Source organism: Suncus etruscus, chromosome 4 (assembly GCF_024139225.1).
Source record: "Suncus etruscus isolate mSunEtr1 chromosome 4, mSunEtr1.pri.cur, whole genome shotgun sequence".
Lineage (NCBI taxonomy): Eukaryota > Metazoa > Chordata > Mammalia > Eulipotyphla > Soricidae > Suncus > Suncus etruscus.
Window position 1 is genome coordinate 2,877,616 of NC_064851.1, and position 24,900 is coordinate 2,902,515.

A 24,900-nucleotide genomic window follows, 5' to 3' on the forward strand; every position below is an offset into this window, starting at 1 on the left:
GGCTGCAACCGCCCCGGCTCGGTCCTGCCCTGCTGTCAACGCGGCTGCCCCGGTGCGAGTGGGGGGCCATGGGGGACCCCGGCAAGCAGGACATCCAGGCCATCTTCAAGCGCCTCCGCTCGGTCCCCACCAACAAGGTACGTCCGGGGCGCGGGCAACCCGTCCCCAGCTTGGGCGGCCCCCTGCCACAGTGGCCGCGGGGAGGAGGAGGGCCGGGCGCCTGTGACACGTCGCACTGTGGCCTCGGCTCCCGCCGGGCCTCGCAGGGGCCCCCCCAGGCCCCCGGAGGCCCCTGGTGGGGAGACACCCCAGAGAGGGCGCGAACGAGGCACCGATCTTGGGGTGGGGAGCGGGGGCGACGGGTTTGGGGGTCTCATGCATGCAGCTGGGGTGAGGGGAGGCGAGTTTCAGCAGATGGCATCCCGGTTCCATCATCCAGAGGCAGGGAGCACCGGGGAGCGTGTTTCTGGGAGAGGACCCCAGGGATCCCCAAAGAGGCGGCTGGGGAGCACCAGGGGGAGGAGGGAGGAGGGAGGAAGGTTGAGGGCAAACAGCCACCTGTACCCAGCTGCCAGGGCAGCAAGCTGGCAAGCTGAGCTGAACCCCAACTGCACCCCTCCCCTCGGGGATAAATACTCTAAGTCCCTGGCTGGGGTTCTGCTTCTCTGCCCCTTGGCAGCACCCCCAGATGCAAGGAGCGTGATCTGCAGAGCTCTGGCTAAGTGGCCGGGCCACCCCACCCCTTGCCCCTTGTCTCCCTTCTGGCCAAGGGACCCCCTGGGCACCCCTTGACTCTGCCCCCTCTCCTGGGAGATGGGCCTTGTCCTTCCTATGACAACTTTTACAGCCCAGCCAGGCATAGACAGGTCTGCGTGGAACCTGCAGGTGCAAAGGGCTGTCCTGTGAGTGGACCTTCCCCGCTCTGGGGCAGCGCCTTCTGGTGACACGGCCCAGTCCCGGCTCGTGGGGACAGCTGGGAAGTGTTTGGGGGATACTCACAGACAGATCCCGAGGGTCACAGTCGCAAGTGTACATGCTCCGGGCCACTGCCTTGTCTCTATGCATCTCTGTGGCAGCACTGGTGGTAGCTCTGGGTTTTCTTTTTATTTCTAAACTTTTGTTTTTGTTTTTGTTTTTTGTTTTGTTTTTGGGTCACACCCGGCAGCGCTCAGGGGTTCCTCCTGCCTCTATGCTCAGAAATCGCCCCAGGCAGGCATGGGGGACCCTATGGGATGGCGGGATTCAAACCACCGTCCTTCTGCATGCAAGGCAAACACCTTACCTCCATGCTATCTCTCCCTCTGGCCCCTTTGTTTTTTTAAACTTTTTTTTATTTTTTGATTCACTGATTGATTGGTTTCTAGGCCACAACCAGCAGAGCTCAGGGATCTCTCCTGGCTCTGCACTCAGAAATCGCCCCTGGCAGGCTCCGGGACCATATGGGATGCTGGGAATCGATCTGGGTCCCTCCGGGATCTGCCGCATGCAAGGCAAATGCCCTACCGCTATGCTCTTTCTCTGGCCCCAGCTCCGGGCTTTTGGGTTTTCAATACCCATCAGGAGAGGTGAGGAAGGTGATGTTGGGTGGATGGAGGAGGGCCAGGAGGAGCAGAGGGCCAGGGACTTACAGCACTTTCTGTGCTGCTTTCTTGACTTTGGCCTAAGATCCTTGTGCCCAAGGATCTCGTCTGTTTGCAGATCTGGCCAGAAACTTCTGTGCTCACCAAGGTAGAAAGAAACTTTTTTTTATTTTTTTGGTCTTTGGGTCACACCAGGCAGCGCTCAAGGGTTATCGCTCCTGGCAGGCTCAGGGGACCATATGGGATGCCGGGATTCAAACCAGGGTATGTCCTGTGTTGGCCACGTGCAAGGTAAATGCCATACTGCTTTGCTATGGCTCAACCCAGATTTGATCCCTGGCATCCCAAAAGGTTCTCCAAGCCTCCCAGGAGTGACTCCTGAGTGCAGAGCCAGGAGTAAGCCCTGAGCACTGCCAGGTGTGGCCCCCCAAAAAAGAAACAAACAAACTGTCTTTTTTGTTTGTTTGTTTGTTTTTTGGGTCACACCAGCAGCACTTAGGGGTCACTCCTGGCTCTACACTCAGAAATTGCTCCTGGCAGGCACAAGGGACCATATGGGATGCTGGGATTCGAACCACAGTCCTTCTGCGTGCAAGGCAAATGCCCTGCCTCCAACAAACTGTCTTTTGATCTCTGTCTCACCCTTTGGATGGAACTCGGTAGAAGGAAGGGGCCCCTTGAAGCAAACAGGCCAGTGACTGTACCTGGCAGTGTCTGAGAACCTTCCAGATCTTGTGCCACCCAGGTCCCTCCACTGCTTTCCGACCAGCTCATGTGGGCCTGGTGAAACCGAGCCACTCGGCCCATCTGGATCTTTCTATTCTCTTCTACAAAGAGGCAGAAGTTAGGCCTCCTGTGCTTCTTAGTTTTGTTTGTTTTTGGGTTTTGGGGCCACATCTAGCCCAGGAGTTACTCCTGGCTCTGAGCTCAGAAATCACTCCTGGCAGGCTCAGGAAACCATCTGGGATGCCAGGGATTAAAACCTGAGCAGCGGTGTGCAAGGCAAACGCCTTCCCTGCTGTGTTGCTCAGACCCCCTGACTCAAACTTCTTTTGAGAACAAAGTGAAAACAATCCAGAAAAGCAGAAAGTAAAGCACTTACGGGTATCCAGTGCTTGCTGGCCACTTGCTGGGGTCCTTTTCATGATAAAGAATATGTCTTCCAAAAATCAAACAACCTGGGCTGGAGTAATATCACAGTAGTAGGGTGTTTGCCTTGCACGCAGCTGACCCAAGACAGACTTGGGTTCGATCCTTGCTATCCCATACGGTCTTCCAAGCCAGGAGCGATTTCTGAGCGCAGAGCCAGGAGTAACATCTGCGTGTCACCAGGTATGGCCCAAAAAAACAAAAACAAACAGACAACAAAAATGCACAAGGCCAACTTGAGTTTGATCCTCAGTATCCCATATGGTCTTCCAAGCCTGCCAGGAGTAACTTCCGAGCGCCACCAGGTGTGGCCCAAAACACCCCCACCCCAAAATTAGAACGTGTCTATGGAAAAATGTGCAGCTTCTAACAGAATTACCAACAAGTCCTGATCATGTTTGGCATTGTTAAGTTGAATTTCTTATTTATTTATTTATTTATTTATTTATTTTAATTTGGGGGTGGACATCAGGCAGTGCTCAGAGCTCACCCCTGCTCTGTGCTCAGGGATCACTCCTGGTGGGGTTCAGAGACCACGATGGGATGTCGGAGATTGACCAGGAGTCTGCAGTGTGAGGCCAGCGCCTCCCCCCACTGACCCCGTCCTGTCCCTGCCAGCCTCGTGCCTCTGTTACCGCCAGTCAGAAGTTGCTAAGCAGGGGCCAGAACAATAGCACAGTGGTAGGGAGTTTGTCTTGCATGCGGTTGACCCAAGATGGACCTGAGTTTGATCCCCGGCATCCCATAGCCTGCCAGGAGCAATTTCTGAGCACAGAGGTAGGAGAAACCCCTGAGTACCGCTGGGTGTGGCCCCAAAACAAACTAACAAATAAAAATAAGTTGCTAATGGGACCCGGAGAGATAGCATGGAGATGAGGCATGTGCCTTTCATGCAGAAGGTCATCAGTTCGAATCCGACTTGGAGCAATTTCTGAGCATGGAGCCAGGAGTTTCCCCTGAGCACTGCTGGGTGTGACCCAAAAACCACAAAATAATAATAAGAATAATAAGTTGCTAAGCAAAGCTGAACTGGCTTTAAGGGGTACCTGACCTGGACAGAGGTCAGTAGTAGGACCATCCCCGCCTTCCACCCAGGACATCGAGCAAGCCCGGAGATAAGAGGAACAGGACAGCTGGTAAGGACGGACAGTAGGTCCAGGGTGGCCTGGGCGGTCACTGTTTACCTAGAACTCCTAAAGGTCAGTTTCTTTTATTTTCTTTTTGATTTTTGTGCCACACCCATAGCGCTCGGGTTACTCCTGGCTCTGCGCTCAGAAATAGCTCCTGGCAGGCTCAGGGAACCATACGGGATGCTGAGACTTGAACCCGGGTCCATCCCAGGTCAACAGTGTGCAAGTAAACACCCTACCACTGTGCTATCACTCCAGCCCCTAAAGGTCAGTTGCTGACGCACCTTAGCTGGGTCCCTCAGCAGACACCGGAGCTGAGCACTGGGATCGGGGTGCCCCGCTGCTCCTGCTCCAGGGCGGGCAGCAAGGGGCAGAATCCTGAGGGGTCAGTCCATGTCCTCCCTCCCACCCTGATGCTCCTTCATCCTGAGCTTCTTCCTAAGGGGGCAGCAGTGAGGAGAGGCAAATGCAGCAGCTCCCAGCACGGAGATTTCCTGCCTCCGACCCTCACCTGGACCCTGACTGTTGCCGGGAACCAAGCCCCACTGGCCGTCTTGGGACCTTAGCTTCTCTGGGTCCTGCCAGCTACCATGGCACGCCTTGGTGGCTGGGGTTCCCTGCAGGAGAGAATCCAAAGCAATAGGGAATCTCGGTACAAAACGGGAGGGGGGGATGGCACAGACCTCACAAACAGCGCAAACAGCGGACCTGAGTTCGATATCTGGCACCCCATGTGGTCCCCGAGCCCCATCGGGAACAGAGCCAGGAGTCAGCCCTGTGGCCTGATGGAAGGAACTTCCCCAATAATGAACCGGTAATGAAACAGAGCTGCCCCCCCACACAGGTGTGCTTCGACTGCGGCGCCAAGAACCCCAGCTGGGCCAGCATCACCTATGGGGTGTTCCTCTGCATCGACTGCTCGGGCTCGCACCGCTCCCTCGGGGTGCACCTGAGCTTCATCCGGTGAGCATCTCTGTGCCCCTCTGGGGAGGCGGTTGGGGGATGCTTTGCCTGTGGCCCATCACACCCCTGCCACTAGGGTCACAGGCTTCCTGCTGGGCGGCCTGAACACTTTTCTTTTCCCTTCATGGAGGAATCAGTCCTGCAGAGGAAGACAGGGTTCAAGCCCATAACACAGGCCCAGACCCCAGAGACAAGGGCCCTGGCCATGTGGGCGACAAGTGTTGTGTGTGCTTCTGATGTGTTCCGCTGACAGTCCTGAGCCGGAAGTGGGCCTGGCTGTGGCGGGTTTAATCCTGCTGTCTGCAGCGAGCCCAAAGCAACTGAGAGTCACTCGAGGTCTAAGGCGGGCGAGAGGAGTGAGGGCTGGTGGGAGTACTCAGCACAGCACCCTTTCTAAGCCCCAGGGCATGGTCAAGCACTCAGCCCCCCCCCCCCACCGAGTGTGTGAAGTCAGGAGTGAAGGCTGCTCAGTCTCGAGCCTCTTTGCCTACCTTGCCCTGTCCCCAACTCACACACTCACCAGACCCTGTGGGGAGCGTTGGTTTTAAGGGGATCCCTAAGGAGAGTTTCCCAACAGCCTTTGGCAAAAGCCCGGTTTGTCCTGTTCCAAGGGAGAGACAGGTTTGGGGTTTGAGGAGTCAACTACCAGCTTTGGGCTGGAGCCGGGATTGGGCTCAGCCTCAGCCTCTTGGTGCCAGGCAGGAGCCACTCCGCTCTGGTGCAGCTCCCCAGGTCCAGAGCATCCCAAGAAGTGGCCTGCAAGGTGCTGGCTCAAGTCCTCCCACTTACTGGGTGAGTCAGTACTGTTCTTTTTTGTTTTTGTTTTTGGGCCACACCCAGAGGTGCTCAGGGGCTACTCCTGGCTGTCTGCTCAGAAATAGCTCCTGGCAGGCATGGGGGACCGTATGGGACACCGGAATTCGAACCAACCACCTTTGGTCCTGGATCGGCTGCTTGCGAGGCAAACGCCACTGTGCTATCTCTTTGGGCCCGTCAGTACTGTTCTGAGACTCCATCGGCCCCACAGCCTCTGGGAGGTCTCATCTGGGGCCAGATTCCGTCTGACGTGCTTTCTGCGTGTGTGTGTGTGTGTGTGTGTGTGTGTGTGTGTGTGTGTGTGCTGGGCCTGTCTGTGTGTTTGCATGTGTCTGTACGTGCAGTCTGCCTCACGTGTGCTGGGTCTGTGTTGTTTGTGCGTGTATGTGAATTGTCTCATGTGAACTGGATCCGAGGCCCTGCTGATCGCCAGTCCCAAGAATGACAGATTCTTGTCTTTAGCACTGAGAGATATTTCTGGAAACGTCCAGTGTTCTCCACTTGGAGCTGACGTAGGACCAGACGGTGTGAGCGGGCTCTCAAGTCTTCTTGCTCCTGACTCAGGGTTAGGGCTCACTCCGGGGCAGCCCCTCCTCGGACCCCGTCTTGTGCCTGTGTGTGTCCACAATCCTGTGCATGTAGACCTGGGTGTGTGTATTTGTTTTTCTTCGTTTTTTTTTTGGGTGTACGTAGTTGTGAGACTTTGTGCATGTGTGTAGATGTATGCGTATCATGTGTCTGGGTGTGGTTTATACCTGCTTACGTGCACATGGTGTATGCATGCCCGTGTGGTATGTGTATTCTTGCATGCATGCTTGCAAGTATTTGCATATGATTGTGGAGCAAGTGCTTCTAGATCGAAGAAGAGGCTCCAGGCCCTGCTGGCGCCTGTATCTCAGATCCCCATGCCTGGACACGTGGGCACGGGTCAGCCTCAGCCTAGAACCCTTCAGGACACATAGGCCTAGGCCAAGGCCGGCCGTCTTCGGAGGTTCACTGTCTCACATCTGGGAAACCCTAATACCGGGCCTCCTCTCCCTCTAGGTCCACCGAGCTGGACTCCAATTGGTCCTGGTTCCAGCTGCGCTGCATGCAGGTTGGAGGCAACGCGAACGCGGTGAGTAGGGGCTGCCTCCCTCCCCGGAGACCTGCCTGGCAGTTCTGGGCTGAGCTGGGTAGAGCATGGCCACACTCCCTGAATGCTCCTCCCCAAGGAAAACTTTATTGAAATGTTTCTGGCAGCCAGAAATCTAGTACAGTGGGGAGAGCACATTTCTTGCACGCAGCAGACCCAGGTTCGATTTCCAACATCCCATAGGGTCCCCTGAACACTCAGGAATGATTCCTGAGTCAAGAACTCTCAGCATCACCAGATGTGGTAAAGAAAGAAAAGAATAAAAGAGGGGTTGGGCTGGTGGCATAAGCAGTAAGGTGTCGGCCTTGCCCACACCAGGACAGACTGCAGTTTGATTCCCCTGGCGTCCCCTATAGTACCCCCACCAATCGCCAAGAGCAATTTCTGAGCTCAAAGCCATGAGTAACCCCTGAGCGTCACCAAGTGTGGCCCAAAAAACAAACCAAACCAAACCAAAAAGAAAAGAAGAGAATAAAAGAAAAAAAGAAATGTTTCGGGCCCGGAGAGATAGCACAGCGGCGTTTGCCTTGCAAGCAGCCGATCCAGGACCAAAGGTGGTTGGTTCGAATCCCGATGTCCCATATGGTCCCCCGTGCCTACCAGGAGCTATTTCTGAGCAGACAGCCAGGAGTCACCCCTGAGCACCACCGGGTGTGGCCCAAAAACCAAAAACCCCAAACGGCAAAAAAAAATAAAAGGCCGGGTAGGTGGCGCTGGAGGTAAGGTGTCTGCCTTGCAAGCGCTAGCCAAGGAAGGACCGCAGTTCGATCTCCCGGCGTCCCATATGGTCCCCCCAAGCCAGGGGCGATTTCTGAGCACATAGCCAGGAGTAACCCCTGAGCGTCAAATGGGTGTGGCCCAAAAACCAAAAAAAAAAAAAAAAAACCAAAAAAAGAAAAAAAAAGAAATGTTTCCATGGGGGGCGGAATGATAGCACAGTGATAGGGTAATTGCCTTGCATGTGGCCAACCCAGGATGGACCCAGATTTGATCCCTGGCATCGGATATGGTCCCCTGAGCCTGTCAGGCGTAATTTCTGAGTGCAGCTCAGCTAGGAATAACCCCTGAACACTGCTGGGTATGGCTTGAAAAAACCAATAAAAAGAAAGTAAGAAAGTAGGAAAGTTTCTGGGCTGGAGTGGTGGCACAAGTGGTAGGGCATCTGCCTTGCGCACGCTAGCCTAGGACGGACTGCGGTTTGATTCCCCCAGCGTCCTATATGGTCCCCCAAGCCAGAAGTGATTTCTGAGCACATAGCCAGGAGTAACCCCTGAGCATCATCGGGCGTGGCCCAAAAACCAAACAAAAAAAATGTTTTCATGGTTTAGGTTTTCACCAGTATTTCTAGAAGGCCCCCTGGGGCAGGGCTCTAGCTCTGGGGAGTACTCCTGGGTGAGGTCAGCCCTTGAGGCCCCAGGGTGGCCCTAACCACCTTGTCCCCCCAGGCGTCCTTCTTCCACCAGCATGGCTGTGCCACCAACGAAACCAACGCCAAGTACAATAGCCGTGCAGCCCAGCTCTACCGGGAGCGAATCAAGGCGCTGGGCACCCAGGCCACCCGCAAGCATGGCACTGACGTGAGTGGGCCCCGTGGTGGGCAGGGGGTGCAGAGAGGATCAGGGAGTCGCTGCTGGTTGCCATGGGTGGGTGTCAACTGAGCAGCCTTCCTGCGGGATTGGCCATGACTCTCTGTGGTCAGGTGGGGCCCGTTGTCTGTAAACTTCTCTCATGTTCTACTTGATCCCTCTGAGTGGCCCCAGCAGTGCCAAGGTAGTGAGTAGAAACATCACTGGGGGGCCAGGAAGGTAGCGCTAGAGGTAATGTGTCTGCCTTGCAAGCGCTAGTGTAGGACGGACCTCGGTTTGATCCCCCGGCGTCCCATATGGTCCCCCCAAGCCAGGGGCGATTTCTGAGCGAATAGCCAGGAGTAACCCCTGAGCGTCAAACGGGTGTGGCCCAAAAAAAAAAGAAAAAAAGAAAAAAAAAAAAAGAAACATCGGGTCCGGAGAGATAGCATAGCAGCGTTTGCCTTGCAAGCAGCCGATCCAGGACCAAAGGTGGTTGGTTCGAATCCCAGTGTCCCATATGGTCCCCCATGCTTGCCAGGAACTATTTCTGAGCAGACAGCCAGGAGGAACCCCTGAGCATCACCGGGTGTGGCCCAAAAACCAAAAAAAAGAAACATCACTGGGGGGGTTCAGATCCTGGGGTTCCACTAAAGAGACCAGACCCACTCCCCAGGGTGCCCCCTGCCTTTTCCTCTGTGTGTGGCCTCCTGCTCTGCTCCACTCTTGGGCCCACACTGCCCTCCCTGCTCAGCTCAGGGAAGTCACCCCCCCAGCACACAGACATAGACCCCAAAATGGGCGTCCTAGAGGCCACAGGAGGAGGCAGAGCCACAATGCCCCTTCCATCTGCTCCGGGCCTTCTGGTCCCAGCAAGTTCCCCTGAGGCTTGTTGGAGTACCCTTCTCCCTCCTAGGTGTGAGCACAGGCTGGCTGAGGGGGTGCTGGGCAGGGAACGATGGGTACTCTGTCATTGCAGCTGTGGTTGGAGAGCTGTGCCACCCCTAGCCCGGCCTCTCCGCCCTCTGATGATGACTTCTTCGCCTCTCACACGGCACTGGAGGTAGGTGGGGGACCGGCCATCCCAGACACTGCCTTGTAGCCTTAATGGAACCCTGAGATGCCAGTGAAATAAAAATGCAATTTTCCTGCTGGAAAGGCGTATGCTTTGTATTCAGCAGAGCTGGATTCGATCCCCGGGCATTTCACAATGTCCCCCCGAGCACTGCCAGGAGTGACCCCTGAGCACAGAGCCAAGAGTAATCCCTGAGCACCTCCGAATGTGGCCCCCAAACCCGATTTAAGGGACTGGAGCGATAGCACAGCAGTAGGGCATTTGCCTTGCATGTGGCCAGCCCAGGACAGACCTGGGTTCAATTCCCAGCATCCCATATGATCCCCCAAGCCTGCCAAGAGCAATTTCTGAGTGCAGAGCCAGGAGCTACCCCTGAGTGCCACTGGGTGTGACCCAAAAATCCCCTCAAAAGATAAATAAAATAAAAATGTATTCCAAGGGCCCGGAGAGATAGCACAGCGGCAGTTGCCTTGCAAGCAGCCGATCCAGGACCAAAGGTGGTTGGTTCGAATCCCGGTGTCCCATATGGTCCCCCGTGCCTGCCAGGAGCTCTATTTCTGAGCAGACAGCCAGGAGTAACCCCTGAGCACCACAGGGTGTGACCCAAAAAAAAAATGTATTCCAAGAGAGGTGGGAAGCCAAGGTTCAATACAGAAGAGTTCGAGTGGCCATTCTCTGAACCTCACACCCAGGCAGTAAGAAGGGGGAGCTGGACGAACCCCTTTCTGCTCTGAGCCCCCAAGGTAAGTCTCATCTAACACCTTTTTCTGCTTTCCCTCAGGTGAGCAACACAGGTCCGGCACCAGCACCCCCAGAACCTTCTCCAGCACTCTGGGCCACAGACCCTGCTCCAGGTGTTATGGAAGGTAAACTGTCCCCGGGTGCTTGGGGGTGCTTCAGTGATGGGGAGGGCCCCTGAGAAGTAGTAAGATGGGAGGGTGCAGGAGAATCAAACATAGAAAACCAGAACTTAGGTTCATCCAAGCCAGAGACTAGTGCAGAGAACCTTCTGGAAGGAGCAGCACTGCCTAGGTATATGAGTGAGAGTGGGGGCCTCAGTTCTACAGTGGGTACACAGTCTGAGATGAGATTTCAGCCCTCCAGGTCCCCCAGGGAGACTGTCCCTGTCTTGAATCATTCTGAATGAAGGTTCTTGCCTGGTGTGCAGCTGGCCCAGGTTCGATCCCTGGCATCCCATATGGTCCTCCATGCACCACCAGAAGTGATTCCGGGGTATAGTCAGGAGCATCTCCAAGTGTGACCCCAAAACAAACAAATAATAATAATTATAGTAATTGAACATTGAGCCGGCGTGTACCCCAGCAGTGAATCCTGGCAGAACTGCAGAAATAAACAAAAAGAACCGAGAGATAAATACATGACCTCGCTCCCCAGGCAGCAGGAACAGAACCAAACAGAAAGACACAGTGTCACGGCGGGTTGTGCCATGGTTTCCTCTGAGCACTTTATGGCAAAGGACTCATGATATCACGGTCTTCAGCCATTTTGAGTTGACTTTTGTATCTGGTGTTAGAAAGAGGCTTTTCCTGGCTCCACTTCGTATTTTTCGCCCCTTTCTCAAAGATGAACTGACTGTTTATCTGAGACTCGATCTCAGTTTCATGGATCTGAGGTTCTGTCTTTATTCCAGTACAGGCCGTGTACATAATTAAGGTTTTTTGTTTTGTTCCATTTTTGGGGTCACACCCGGCAGCGCTCAGGGGTTACTCCTAGCTCTACACTCAGAAATCGCTCCTGGCAGGCTCAGGAGACCTTATGGGATGCTGGGATTCGAACCACAGTCCTTCTGCATGCAAAGCAAATGCCTTACCTCCATGCTATCTCTCCAGCCCCATTATTAAGGCTTTTTATTGCAGTTTGAAACTGGGCAAAGTGATGCCTCCACCTTCTCTTTAGCTAATGAGGGCATTTATTGTCCCTCATTAGTGTTTGATCTGTTTGTTTTTGTTTTGGGGTCACAACTGGCAGCACTCAGTGGTTACCCCTGGCTCTACATGCAAAAATTGTTCCAGGCAGGCTCAGGGGACCATATGGGATGCTGGGGATTGAACGTAGGTCCATCCAGGGTCGACCGCATGCAAGGCAAACGCCCACTGCTATGCTATTGCTCCAGCCCCTGATCTGTTTCTTTGAAAAGTGTCCTAGGGATCCTTGTAGGAATCACACTGAATCTGCACAGTGCCCTGGAGTGTTGCATTTTGATATTAATCTTCCTAGCCCCTGACCAGGGGACATGTCTGCATTTGCTCATGTCCTCTTTGTGCCTGAAACCCCATCATGAATGGCTGTAATGTCAGGGTGACTTAAAACAACAATAACATGGGGGCTGGAGAGATAGTACAGTGGGTAGGGTATTTGCCTAGCATGCCACCAGTCCAGGTTTGATCCCTGGCATCCCATAGAATCAGTCCCCTGGACCACCAGGAGTGATTTCTGAGCACAGTCAAGAGTAATGCCGAGGGGCCAGAGAGCTAGCATGGAGGCAGGGCATTTGCCTTGCATGCAGAAGGATGGTGGTTTTGAATGCCCGCATCCCGTATGATCACCTGAGCCTGCCCGGAGCAATTTCTGAGTGTAGAGTCAGGAGGAATCCCTGACCGCTGCCGGGTGTGACCCCAAAACAAAACACGAATAAATAGTAATGCCTAAAAAAGAAAAAAAAAACACTGTTGGTGTGCCCCTCAGCCCTTCCCAAAAAATAAAGGCAAATTGGTCAGGACTTCATGTTTGAGGAAAAAGATGGAGGATTGGGCAGGTCTGGCTGCGAAGCCTCCTGGTCCAGTGCCCTGAGTGACCTTGAATACAGTCAATTCTCACTGCAGTAAAAAGGTGTAGCTGAGGTGCCGAAGAGATAGCACAGCAGTAGGGCATTTGCTTTGCATGCAGCCGATCCAGGACGAACCTGGGTTCGATTCCTGGCATCCTGTATGGTCCCCTGGGCCCGCCAGGAGTGATTTCTGAGTGCAGAGCCAGGAGTAAACCTTGAGTGCCACTGAACGTGACCCCCCCCCAAAAAAAAAAGGTGTAGCTGCATATTTGAAGTAGGACAAGTACAAGTGAACGCTGATCCCACTGGTTTTTGTTGTTGTCTTTTTTTCACTTGTAGGTGAAGCAGAGAAAGGACCAAGTGTGGAAGGTCTTAACGCGCCCACCAAGGCTCCTTTAGGTAAAGTGTGAGAATCCACGAGGCTCTGACTGACAGAGGAAGGCAAGGTCAGACCCACAAGTGTCCACCCGCTGCCCAGGCCTCACAGTTCCCAAGACCATCATGGCCGGCCCTCCCTGTTCCCATGCTCAAGATGGGCTCAGGAGGTGCATGACCCCCACATTGCTCCGAGAGGCGCTGTCTGGGGGAGTACAGCTGACTCCTCACCAAATGCCCATTCCCGGTCCTGCCTTGGTCGGTTCCCAGGAGGCTGGAAGCAGATGTGTTCTGGCTCCAGGGCAGATCAGGAAGAAGGTGGTAGCAGAGAGGCCTGAACCAGAGCAGAGTGAGGAGGGTGTTTGCCTTGCATGTGAGTTTGATCCCAATGTCTGATAGGGTCCCTGGAGCACATACCCAGGAGTAACCCCTGAGCAGGTTTTTTTTGCTAGTTTTATTTGTTTTGGGTTTTGTGTCATACCCAGTGGCGCTCAGGTTATTCCTGGCTCTGTGCTCAGACATCACCCCTGGCAGGCTCGGGGGACCATATGGGATGCTGGGATTCGAACCACCGTTCGTCCTGTGTTGGTTGCGTGCAAGGCAAATGCCTTATCGCTGTGCTATTGCTCCAGCTCCCCACTGAAGGATTTTTTTGTGGCTCAAAACACCATTTAAAAAAGAAAGTTGGGGGCCGGAGAGATAGCATGGACGTAAAGTGTTTGCCTTGCCTGCAGAAGGTTGGTGGTTCGAATCCTGGCACCCCATATGGTTCCCTGAGCCTGCCAGGAGCAATTTCTGAGTGTAGAGCCAGGAGTAACTCCTGAGTGCTTCCGGGTGTGACCCAAAAACAACAACAACAACAACAACAACAACAACAAAAAATCAGCTCAAATTAAAAAAGAAAGTTGATGGGTCCAGAGCCATAGCACAGTGGTAGAGCGTTTGCCTTTCACGCAGCTGACCTGTGTTCTGTTCCCGGCATCCCATCTGGTCCCCTGAGCCTGCCAGGAGCAATTTCTGAGCACAGAACCAGGGTGGCCCAAAAACATGCCCCCACCCCCAAATGGTGGCAAAGCACCAAATGGCTCTCAGAGAAGTCACAATGGTCCCTCTTTGGGCCACAGATTTTCATCTTTCATTGTTTGTGGGGTTTTTTTTTGGGGGGGGGGAGGGTTTGGGTCACACCTGGCAGTGCTCAGGGGTTACTCCTGGCTCTATGCTCAGAAGTCGCTCCTGGCAGGCTCAGGGGACCATATGGGATGCCAACCTTCTACATGAGAGGCCTTACCTCCATGCTACCTCTCCGGCCCCATTGTTTGTGGTTCTATCCTGACTTTTTCTGCTAAAGCCTTAGCTTTGCAGTAGAAAAAAATAGGATTTTATTCTTACGGGGCCTTTTACATGTAATTCTAAAAGCAATCCAATGAGATTTTACCCAGTGATATGATTAAAAATTTTATAGAATGATTTTTTGTTTTGTTTTTTGGGCCACACCCATTTAACGCTCAGGGGTTACTCCTGGCTATGCGCTCAGAAATCACTCCTGGCTTGGGGGGACCATATAGGACGCCAGGGGATCGAACCGTCCTAGGCTAGCGCTGGCAAGGCAGACACCTTACCTCCAGCGCCACCTTCCCGGTCCCTAAAATGATTTCTTATTGAGGCACTGTGATTTACAGCGTTATTCACGGTTGAGTCCCAAACCTGCTGTATCCAGGACCGACCGCTCCACCAGTGCATCTTCCAATTTGATTCCCCCCCACCTCCCCCACCCATGATATAATTTTTATTTTGCTTTATTTTAGTTTGGTTTTGGGGCCACACTCAGCAGTGCTCAGGGGTTACTCAGTGTTCGGAGGATCATATGGGATGCTGGGGATTGAGCCCAGGTTGGCTGCATGCAAGGCAAATGCCCTCCCTGCTATACTATCTCTTCAGCTCCTGGTGACATAATTTTTTTTTGGGTCACACCCACACACACAGGGGTTCCTACTGGCTTCATGCTCAGAAATCGCTCCTGGCAAGCTCAGGGGGCCATATGGGACACCGGGATTTGAACTAGTCCTTCTGTATGCAAGGCAAACACCCTACCTCCATGCTATCTCTCCAGTCCCATGGTGACATGATATTTAAGGAACTTTGCCTAGTTATTGAGAATATCCTTTTTGTCATGCGGTTGGGGAACCCTGTATTTCTTTTTTTTTTTAACCCCATATTTCTAATTGGTCACTACTGTGGGTTTTTTTTTTTTTTTTTTTTTTTTTTTTTGGTTTTTGGGCCACACCTGGCGGTGCTCAGGGGTTAGTCCTGGCTGTCTGCTCAGAAATCGCTCCTGGCAGGCATGGGGGACCATATGGGACACCGGAATTCGAACCAACCACCTTTGGTCTTGGATCGGCTGCTTGCAAGGCAAGCACCGCTGTGCTATCTCTCCGGGCTCACTACTGTGGGTTCTATGGGGGACTGTAAGGTAGAAGAGCTCCGTGCCTGGCCCCCTTGGCGTTTCTTGTGCTTTTGCAAATGTTTGAAGAGCAGAGGTCAGGGTGGGTTTGCTCCCAGGAGGAGAAATGGCTCGAAGGAAGCAATCTCTTGTATTCTCCTTCGTGACCCCCCAAAAGAAGCACCCCCTGAATTTGATGAATGCAAATGCTTGGGACTCGACTCCTCTGGACCCCCTGATGGGCTCTCAGAGCCTGGCGGATGCAAAAGAACACAGAAAACAGGGCAACTCTTGACTAATAATGGCTGAGTTTTCGTGTGTGTGTGTGTGTGTGTGTGTGTGTGTGTGTGTAGACATTGTATAAAGACCTGGATTCAGTCCCAGCTCTCTCTCTCTCTCTCTCTCTCTCTCTCTCTCTCTCACACACACACACACACACACACACTCTCTCACTCTCACTCTCTTTCTCTCTCTCACACACACACATACACACACAATAACTCATATATTTGACCTGCCTGACCTATTCATTTTTATTTCTTGACAGAGATTTCCTCCATTATCAAGAAGAAACCAACTCAGGCCAAGAAAGGAGTAAGTAAAGCTATCAAACAGCTGCTGGGTGGGCAACAGCTCGGGGTCTGGGGCACATTCTCTGCAGCAGTAGGAGGCCCCGGGTTTGAGCCCCGGCACCTCCTGAGCACCCAGCTGGGAGTAGCCTCCGAGCAACACTGTGTGTAAGTTCATTCTTCCCCCAAGGAAGTTTTTTTTTAGGGGACACTTTTGTTGATTGTCTGTGGGATGGCACTGATTCGATCTTCATGTGCTTTGAGTTACTTTGACGTGAATGTGGCTTCGATGACAGTTGGGCCCAGGCAGTGGCAGGCTTGGTGGCGAATCAGCATTGCCCTCAGCAGAGCCTACCCAGGAGGCTTGGACTCTGGGCACCTGCTGAGCCTGATGCCCCCCTTCTTCCTCCCACCTGGGGTCATCTCCCTCCTGGGATCCGCCTTGGAGACCAGGACCCTGGATTGTGAGGATGAAGCAGAGCTGGGATACTAGCCCAGTCTTGAAGCCTTTTTGGGCTTAGCCACTGCAAGGGTGGTACCCTGTGGTGCTCAGGGGCTATACCTGCTGGTGCTCAGGGGACCACATGGGTGCCAGAGATGGAAGCGGGGTCAGTCACATGCAAGACCAGTGCCCTAGCTATTGCTTAGCTTTAAAATGGCTCATTGGGGCCGGAGAGATAGCACAGTGGTAGTGCATTTGCCTTGCACGCAGCCGATCCAGGACTGCCGTTGGTGGTTCGAATCCTGGCATCCCCTGTGCCTACCAGGAACGATTTCTGAGAGCAGTCAGGAATAACCCCTGAATGCCGCCAGGTGGAGCCCCAAAACCAAAAAGAAAAAAAGTGGCTCATTGTTGACATCTTTGCATCTTTGCAGCTCGGGGCCAAAAAGGGAGGTCTGGGCGCCCAGAAGCTGGAGAACCGAAGCTTTGATGAGATCGAGAAAAGGGCGCAGGCAGTCGACAAGCTCAAGGAGCAGGAGGACCTGGCCCGGGCCTCGAGCAAAGACGAGTCCATGTGAGGTTTTCGGGGGCAAGTCCATGAAGGCTCTTGGGGGGAGTGTACATGTAAGGATCTAAGGGGGGGGGGGGCCAAGTCTGTGAACTTTTCTCAGGGGTCCAGGCCATGTAAGTTTCTGGGGGGGAGGGCTAAGTCTGTGTAAGTTCCATGTTTCTGGGGGGAGGGCTAAGTCTGTGTAAGTTCCATGTAAGTTTCTCAAGTGGGTGAGTCCATATGTAAATTCATGAAAGTTTTGTGGGGGCAAGCCTGTATATCTGAGTAAGTTTCATGGCAAATCCGTGCAAGTTTCGTGTAAGTTTCTCAGGGGTGGAGGGTAGAGTCCTTGTAAGTTTCAGCTCAAGTCCATGAGAGTTTAAATGTAAGTTTCAGGACAAGTCCGTGTAAGTTTCATGTAAGTTTCTCAGGGGGTTTTGAGTCCTTGTAAGTTTCATGTAAGTTTCAGCCCCAAGTCCGTGCGCGTGTGTGTGTGGGGTTGTTCCATGTAAGTTTCAGGGCAAGTTCGTGTAAGTTTCATGTAAGTTTCTCCCGGGTGTGGGGGTTGAGTCCTTGTAAGCTTCAGCCCAAAGTCCATGTGAGTTTCATGTAAGTTTCAGGGCAAAGTCCGTGTAAATTTCATGCAGGTCTTTAGGCCAAATCCGTGTAAGTTTCATGTAAATCTCTCAGGTGGGATTGAGTCTTTATAAATTTCCTGTAAGTTTCAGGCCAAGTCCTTGTAAGTTTCATGTAAGTTTCTCAGGCGGGATTGAGTCCTTGTAAGTTTCATGGCAAGTCCGTGTAAGTTTTATTTAAGTTACTGAGGTGGGTGATGCTGTTCCCCTCCCCCCTGCTGTGAACTCAGAGTGCAAAGCCGGACATGATGCCTGAAACCTGTTGGCCTGGGGGTTGGATCGAAGTAAAGACCATGAGAAGACACCCCGATTTTAGTGACAGGCAGGTGTGGGAGCGGGATTGAGGGATGTCAGAGAGAAGCTAAGCCAAGGATGTCAGAGACCATAGTCATCAGGGACTCCCCCGCACCAGCACCTCAGGGTGCTGCCCTCATCTCAGCCACAAGAGGGGCAGGGGTGAGGGACAGAATTTGGGGGTGTGGCCACGGGGAGCCGCAAATGGGGTGATTGTCTTGGAATGAAGGGAGAATCTAGCCCAGCCAAACCCAAAGGGTCCGGGGAACCAGGAACCAGGGATACTCAGGTCCCGAGAGCTGGGACAATGCAGACAGGCTGCAACCCCAGCCCCCGCCAGGGGGACATGAGGTCCTGTTCATGGACACCCAGAAGCCTGTGCTGAAGCCTGGCCACTCAGAGGAGCACAGTTGGGGAGCACAGCGAGGCTGTGGAGTTGGAGAAAGAAAGAAAGAAAGAAAGGGAGAGAGCAAGAGGGAGGGGACATCGTTGGTGATAGATCTGTCCAGGGTGAGGGAATCCTTGGAGCAGCTCAGAGTCCCAGCCATGGTGGAGGTGTTATGTGGGGTCCAGGGGAAGGAGAGGCAGGCGCCAGGGCCAGTGAAAGGACAACTCAGGGCCTCTCTGTGTGCCTGTGAGAAGAGTCATCGCTCACTGCCATTCATCGCACAGGCTGCAGGGGGCAGCACGGGCCTGTCTGAAATCATTGTCCCAGCCAGCAGTCTCTTTTTTGGTATCATTTTTGTTGTTGTTGTTGTTGTTGTTGTTGTTGTTCTTTTGGGGCCACACCCAGTGGCTCTCAAGGGGTTACTCCTGGCAGGCCCAGGGGACCCGATGGGATGCTGGGGATCGAACCTGGGATGGCTGCGTGCAAGGCAAATACCCTCTCCGCTGTGCTATCACTCTGGCCCCACACACATCTGTTTGAACCCCCATCACCTTCCTCACTGTCCCTGAGGGGGAAGCAGAAAGTGAATATCAGATGTTGGGGCTGAGAGATGGGTTTCTCTGCAGCGTGCCGTCCTTGCGGTTAGCCTACCAGGACCTCTCCATCCACGGGAAGACTGACGCCAGGGGCAGCCTCGGAGGCAAGAAGCAGCTGGAGTCAGAGCGGCTGGGCATGGGGCTGGGGTCAGCAAGAAGGTACGTCCCGGCACCTGTGTATCCACCCTCGAACCTGCCAGCTCCCTAGGAAGGTTGTCCCCGGACTAGCTCGAGAGCTGTTTCTGTCACCCCTGCCCATCCTGCCCTTATTTTCTTTTGACTTTAGTCTTTAATACAGCATGAAAAAATAAATGCTGGAGGGGCCGGCAAGGTGGCGCTAGAGGTAAGGTGTCTGCCTTGCAAGCGCTAGCCAAGGAAGGACCTCGGTTCGATCCCCTGGCGTCCCATATGGTCCCCCCACGCCAGGGGCAATTTCTGAGCACTTAACCAGGAGTAACCCCTGAGCATCAAACAGGTGTGGTCCGAAAAACCAAAAATAAGTTTATAAAAATAAATGCTGGGGCTGGAGAGATAACACAGCGGTAAGGTGTTTGCCTTGCATGCAGAAGGTCGGTGGTCTGAATCCTGGCATCCCATATGGTCCCCCGAGCCTGCCGGGGGCGATTTCTGAGTATAGAGCCAGGAGTACCCCTGAGCGCTGCCGGGTGTGACCCAAAACACCCCCCCCAAAAAGAAGAAAAAAATGAAATGCTTCATCTGTTGCTTAAGAGCAGGAAATATGGGGCCAGAGAGATAGCAAGGAGGTAAGGCCTTTCATGCAGAAGGACAGTGGTTTGAATTCCATATGGTTCCCTGTGCCTACCAGGGGTGATTTCTGAGCCTAGAGCCAGGAGTAACCCTTGAGCACTGCCGGGTGTGACCCCCCTCCTCCCAAAAAAAGAGCAGAAAATAGGTGTGACTTTCTAGAGAATTCTAGAGAATTAGTCACTCCAGATGATCATGACTATCATTTCACAACTATATATTTCCCCAAATGCAAGTAATTGTTCAGTGTAGATACAAAAGAGGAGTCTATGAAGCCCGAGCAATAGCACAGCGGTAGGGCATTTGCCTTGCATGTGGCCCATCCAAGACAAACCTTGGTTCGATCCCCGGCACCCCATATGGTCCCCTTAGCCAGGAGCGATTTCTGAGTGCATAGCCAAGAGTAACCCCTCAGTGTCACCGGGTGTGGCCCCCCCAAAACAAAACAAAACAAACAAACAAAAAGGTATGTGTGTGGTATAGAAAGTGCTTCTCTTTTTTCTGTTGATAGCTTTCTTTTATTATTTTGGGGCCATCCCAGATAGTACTCAGGAGTAACTCCTGGCTCTGCACTCAGGAACCACTCATGTGGTGCTCAGAGGACTATGTGGGATGCTGGAGATTGAACCCGGGCAGGGCCATGTGCAAGGCAAACAGCCTGCCCTACACTACTATCACTCCGGCCCCCAAGAGATCACTTAGGTCTTGAACTCTCAAGACCAAGAAGTTGGTCCAACCGTACAGTGCGGGGACAAAGTCCTGGAAGACGAATGAGCCTGCTTTGTTCTCTGTCTTCTCAGCGGCATTTCACATTCGGTCACTTCAGACCTGCTGACCATCGAGCAGGTTTGGCCAGTCGCGGCTAAACCGAAGAAACAATACAGCGACGACAGTGACGACTCCTATTTGACTTCTAGTTCGAGGTGACCCATGACGTGTCCCCACTGAAATATTCACCCAGCGATACTCACGGGCTGTTCCTAGTTCTGCACTTGGGGATCACTCCTGGTGGGCTCAGGGGACCCTATGGGATGCCAGGGATAGAACCTGGGTCCTTCCCGAGTTGGCCACTTGTAAGACAGATGCCCTACCGCTGTGCTATTGCTTTGGCCCCAGCCCTGGGAATTTCTGAGATGACCCCACCCTGTTTGTAGGCACTCAGAGGGACCCCAGAGAGGGTGTGGGAGGGCCAGAGAGATAGCATGGAGGTAGGGCATTTGCCTTATATGCAGAAGGACGGTGGTTCGAATCCCGGCATCCCATATAGTCCCCCGAACCTGCCAGGAGCAATTTCTGAGCTTAGAGCCAGAAGTGGCCCCTGAGTTCTGTTGGGTGTGACCCAAAAACCAAAAGAGAGAGAGAGAGGGAGAGGGAGAGGGAGAGGGAGAGGGAGGGAGGGAGAGGGAGAGGGAGGGTATGGGAAGGGGACCCCAGCTCAAGGCTGATGGGCAGGGCTGAGGAAACGGAATCAGGGCTTGAGGGCATGAGGGCCATGGGAAGATGGACTTGAGGAGGCTCCTAGGATCCCCTAGGGAGGGTTGGCAAGGGGACCCAGTCCCACCTTCTGGCTCAGACGCTATGCCTGGCCTTACCCAGGCCTGGTTTCTTGGAGCGTGGGGCCCCTGGGAATCAGGCAGAAGGTTCCACCGCTTCTGGGCTCTGTCCACACAGGAACTCAGACATGGCCCTGGACATACGGAACACTGCCTTTTCCAGCTGGGATGACAGCTCTGACTCCTTCTGGAAGAAAGAGACCATCAAAGACCCCGACAGTGACCTGAGAGCCTCCGGCTACTTAGAAAGGTTCGTCTGACTTGTGGGGCTCAGGGCTCACTCCTGAGGTGATCTGGAGACCCCCTATGGATGCTGGGGATCGAACCTGGGTCGGCCAGTTGCAAGGCAAACATCCTCCCCCACTGTGCTATGACTCTGGTTTCTGATTCACTGAGTTCTTTGGCATTCAGACTTTGCTGCTGCTTTTTTTTTTCCTCTCTCCTTTTCAAGACACTGTCCCAGTGTCAAGCTTTTGTTTTTGTTTGTCCTCTTTCTCTGATTTCACTAAATTGTCTTTATTGCTCAAGTGTTTTATCTCTTCCATAATATTTAAATATTCCAAGTATTTTGAATTTCTTGTCAGATGATTCTCTGAAGTCAGGGACTGGGAAATTACTTTGTCCCAGGAAGTGATGGGGTATTCTTGGAGCCTGAAGTTTCTGTCCTTGCATTGATGCTGATGTCACTTCCTTCTGGTGTCACCAGGCAGCCTGCTGGACTCTTGACACTTTCCAGGACTTGTTTTGTTTTGTTTTTTTGAGCCACGCCTGGCAATACTCAGGTCTTACGCCTGGCTCTGCACTTAGGAATTACTTTTGACAGTGCTTGAGGGCCCACATGGGATGCTGGGGATCAAACCTTGCATAAGGCCAGCCCCATCCACTGTACTATGGCTCATCCCTCTCTGGGACTTTGTTCTCTGTCTACACTGCAAATTTCTCATTCCCTTTGGGGTGAGTCCTAGCTAGAACCTGCCTTTGTCGCCTCTCAAAGCTTCCCTGAGAAGAAGCCACCTCCCTACTTCGTGCCTGGGCTCAGGAGTGCTTATCTGTGGGGTGGGTGCCGGGGGTGGGGGGACGCCACGGGCCCAGCACACACAAGGACTTGTTGGTGGGCCCCAAGTGGCTGACGGGGGTGTCCCCTTATTTCCTCTCCCGTCCAGACCCACTTCTCGCCGCAAGCCGGATTATTCGCCTGTGGAAAGTTCAGACGAGGTGCAGAAGAAATTCGGCAACGTCAAAGCCATTTCGTCGGACATGTACTTCGGCAGGCAGGCCCGGGCTGACGTGAGTGGGGGGCTCACGGGAAGGCCCGGGTTGACATAAGTGGAGGGCTCATGGTCGCAGGTCGCCGTGAGTGGAGTACCCGGCAGTCCCTGAGCCCTGTCCTGCCCATATCCTGCATCAGGGCCTGGCCTGCAAGTGCTGGGGTCCCTGTGCTGTGTCCCCCGACCTCACACCAGTAAACACCATCGCAGCAGCAGGATTTCCTCTTGAAGCTGGGGATGGTGACATGTGTTTCTGGTGCTGTGCCTACCACAGGACATGCATGGAAGTGGGGTTGTTCCCAGTGGAGCCTCCATGCAAACCCCCGTGACTGGCTGGTCCCAACCTTTGGCCTTGCAGTCAGTTGGTACAAGAGTGGTCTCTTGCGGTGGCCACAGATTTTGGGGAACTCAGAATCTCCACCCCAATCCCCCAACACTATGTCTGTGGTTTGGAACTAAATCGCCTGGTGTTGGGGTCCTGGTCCTCAGTCCAGTTCCAAGTGGTCACACCACTGGGAAGGAACTGCGGGCACAAGGATGCTTCTCTCACCCCCTCACTGTTCCCCACACAGTCACCACAGGCCTATACCCCAGGCTGCCCTGCTGGGGTCGTCCTCTCAGTATCTGAGGGACAGAATGAGCAGGGTAGGGCGAGCACTCGAGTGGCAGCCCCTGTGGGTCTGGGGGCGCTGCTGTGGGGATCGACATCTCCTCTCTTGGTACCCCCAGTATGAGACCAGAGCGCGGCTGGAGCGCCTCTCATCCAGCACCGCCATCAGCTCTGCCGACTTGTTTGACGAGCAGCGGAAGCAGGCGACAGGTGGGTGACAGGGTGGTAGGAGGGTGGTAAGGGACATGGGTGCGAGCCGGGTCCCTCCCAGCCTGGCCCAGGAAGTGGGAAGCCCCCCTCCACCCCTGTTTAGACCCACACCCCAGGTGCTGACCATCTCCCAGCCGTGTGGCCTGACCATGGTGGCTCGTGGCTACCCCGACAGATGAGAGTGACCCTGGGGTGGTCCCTCCTGCTCCGGAGTCCCAAACCCCAGATCCCCCAGTGGTCAGCCTGCTCCTTGTCACCGTGGGCCCCTCCCACAGACCCAAATATCCAACCCCTTCTGCCAAGGCATGCCAGGCAGCTCGTGGGATGACCTTTTCGGGGCACTTCTGTCCGGACCCATGCAGCCCCCGATCTGCCTCCTAACTACAGCCTGGCGGGGCCCATCACGTCTCCCTGACAAACTTCTTTTATTTATTTATTTATTTTAGTTTTTGGGTTTTTTTTGTTTTGTTTTGTTTTTTTGTTTTTGGGCCACACCCGGCAGTGCTCAGGGGTTACTTCCTGGCTGTCTGCTCAGAAATAGCTCCTGGCAGGCACGGGGGACCCTATGGGACACCGGGATTCGAACCAACCACTTTTGGTCCTGGATTGGCTGCTTGCAAGGCAAACGCCGCTGTGCTATCTCCCCGGCCCCATAGTTTTTGGTTTTTGGGTCACACCCGGCAGCGCTCAGGGGTTACTCCTGGCTCTATGCTTAGAAATCGCTCCTGGCAGGCTGGAGGGGCGGGACCATATGGGATGCTGGGATTCAAACCACCGTGTTTCTGCATGCAAGGCAAACGCCCTACCTCTCTGGCCCCAGCCTGACAAACTTCTGAAGGGCCCAGGGTCTGCTGGGTGCTGACTGCAGCCTGGGAAGGGGCCTGGACGTGGTTGCCATGGCCTGAGCTGGGGTCCTTGCAAGTCTGGTTTTCTGCCAGGTGTGGCAGCTGTTTACAGAGTCTGTGTGTGATTTGGGAGCTCTTCAGCTCCATGATCCCCACACCTGTCAGCCACTATAGCCAGACTGCCCGGGACATGGGGAGCCAGGATGTAGGGGTACAGGCAGCCGGAGTGTCCAGGCTCTCCAGCAGCCCCATCTCCATCTCCTCAGGGAACTACAACCTGGCAAATGTGCTGCCCCCCGCCCCCGACATGGCCCAGCTGCGGCAAGGGGTGCGATCTGTGGCTGGGAAACTGTCTGTCTTTGCCAATGGGGTCATGACCTCCATCCAGGTGAGTGGGGTGGGATTGGCCTTATCCTGTGCCTGAGGATGGCTCCCAGCAGCAAGGGGTCTGGGAGGGCTGCAGGTTCTGATCCGGTCAATCCCACCTGGATCTCCCCATCTCTGCCCTCACAGGACCGCTACGGCTCTTAGTCCCAGAGCCATGCAGCTGCCTAGATTGGACCAAACCAGACGGGACCCAGCTCAGGCCACTCCAAAGCCTCCCCCATGCCCATCGCCCACTGCACTCCCACCTCTGAGAAACCTCCTGCCCCATAGATGCTCCCTGAAATCTCTGTCTTCCACTCCCTGGCACTACCTTCTGGGCACACAGCCCCAGGGGGCCCCTATCTCCTGCTGTGACCCCAAGACACAGTCCCAACCCCCAGAGCCTCCGGCCAGCCCAGGCCCCGTCACTCGCCTGGAACCAGCTGAGCTCAGTCTTCCCAAGGCGGTTTGTGCCACCATTCGCCACCGTGTTATTCTGGGTTTTTGGGAAAAGCTCGAGCATGCCCGAAGCATTTACAAAACAGATCCTGTACAGAAAATTAAAGATGAATGTGGAGGATCCCTATTCCCCCCCCCCCCCGAGATTTCAGTATAAATATATATATATATATATTTGGGAGACTAGTCACTAAAATTGGGGAATTTTGTGGATATTTTTATCTTGATCTTGGTTTTCAAAAAATTGCAGAATGTGTATAAATGAATAAAGAAAAAAATAAAACAGCTTGGCTGTGTTTTAGACAGCATTAGGATATATTGTTCAGCACGGTTG

At 53.8% G+C, this 24,900-nt stretch overlaps 1 protein-coding gene across 1 annotated transcript; it reads left to right on the forward strand.

The window, feature by feature from the left end:
• Positions 1 to 24,695, forward strand: ARFGAP3 (ADP ribosylation factor GTPase activating protein 3). The gene is made up of 16 exons (XM_049771524.1): positions 1 to 137; positions 4,704 to 4,822; positions 6,683 to 6,755; positions 8,219 to 8,350; positions 9,318 to 9,416; positions 10,195 to 10,279; positions 12,541 to 12,600; positions 15,564 to 15,610; positions 16,462 to 16,601; positions 18,521 to 18,649; positions 20,056 to 20,178; positions 20,927 to 21,058; positions 21,972 to 22,095; positions 22,806 to 22,896; positions 24,008 to 24,129; positions 24,255 to 24,695. Exons 1-16 carry the CDS (start codon positions 69 to 71, stop codon positions 24,270 to 24,272), a joined length of 1,563 nt encoding a protein of 520 aa, XP_049627481.1. The 5' UTR covers positions 1 to 68; the 3' UTR covers positions 24,273 to 24,695.
• The last annotated feature ends 205 nt before the right edge of the window (positions 24,696 to 24,900 follow it).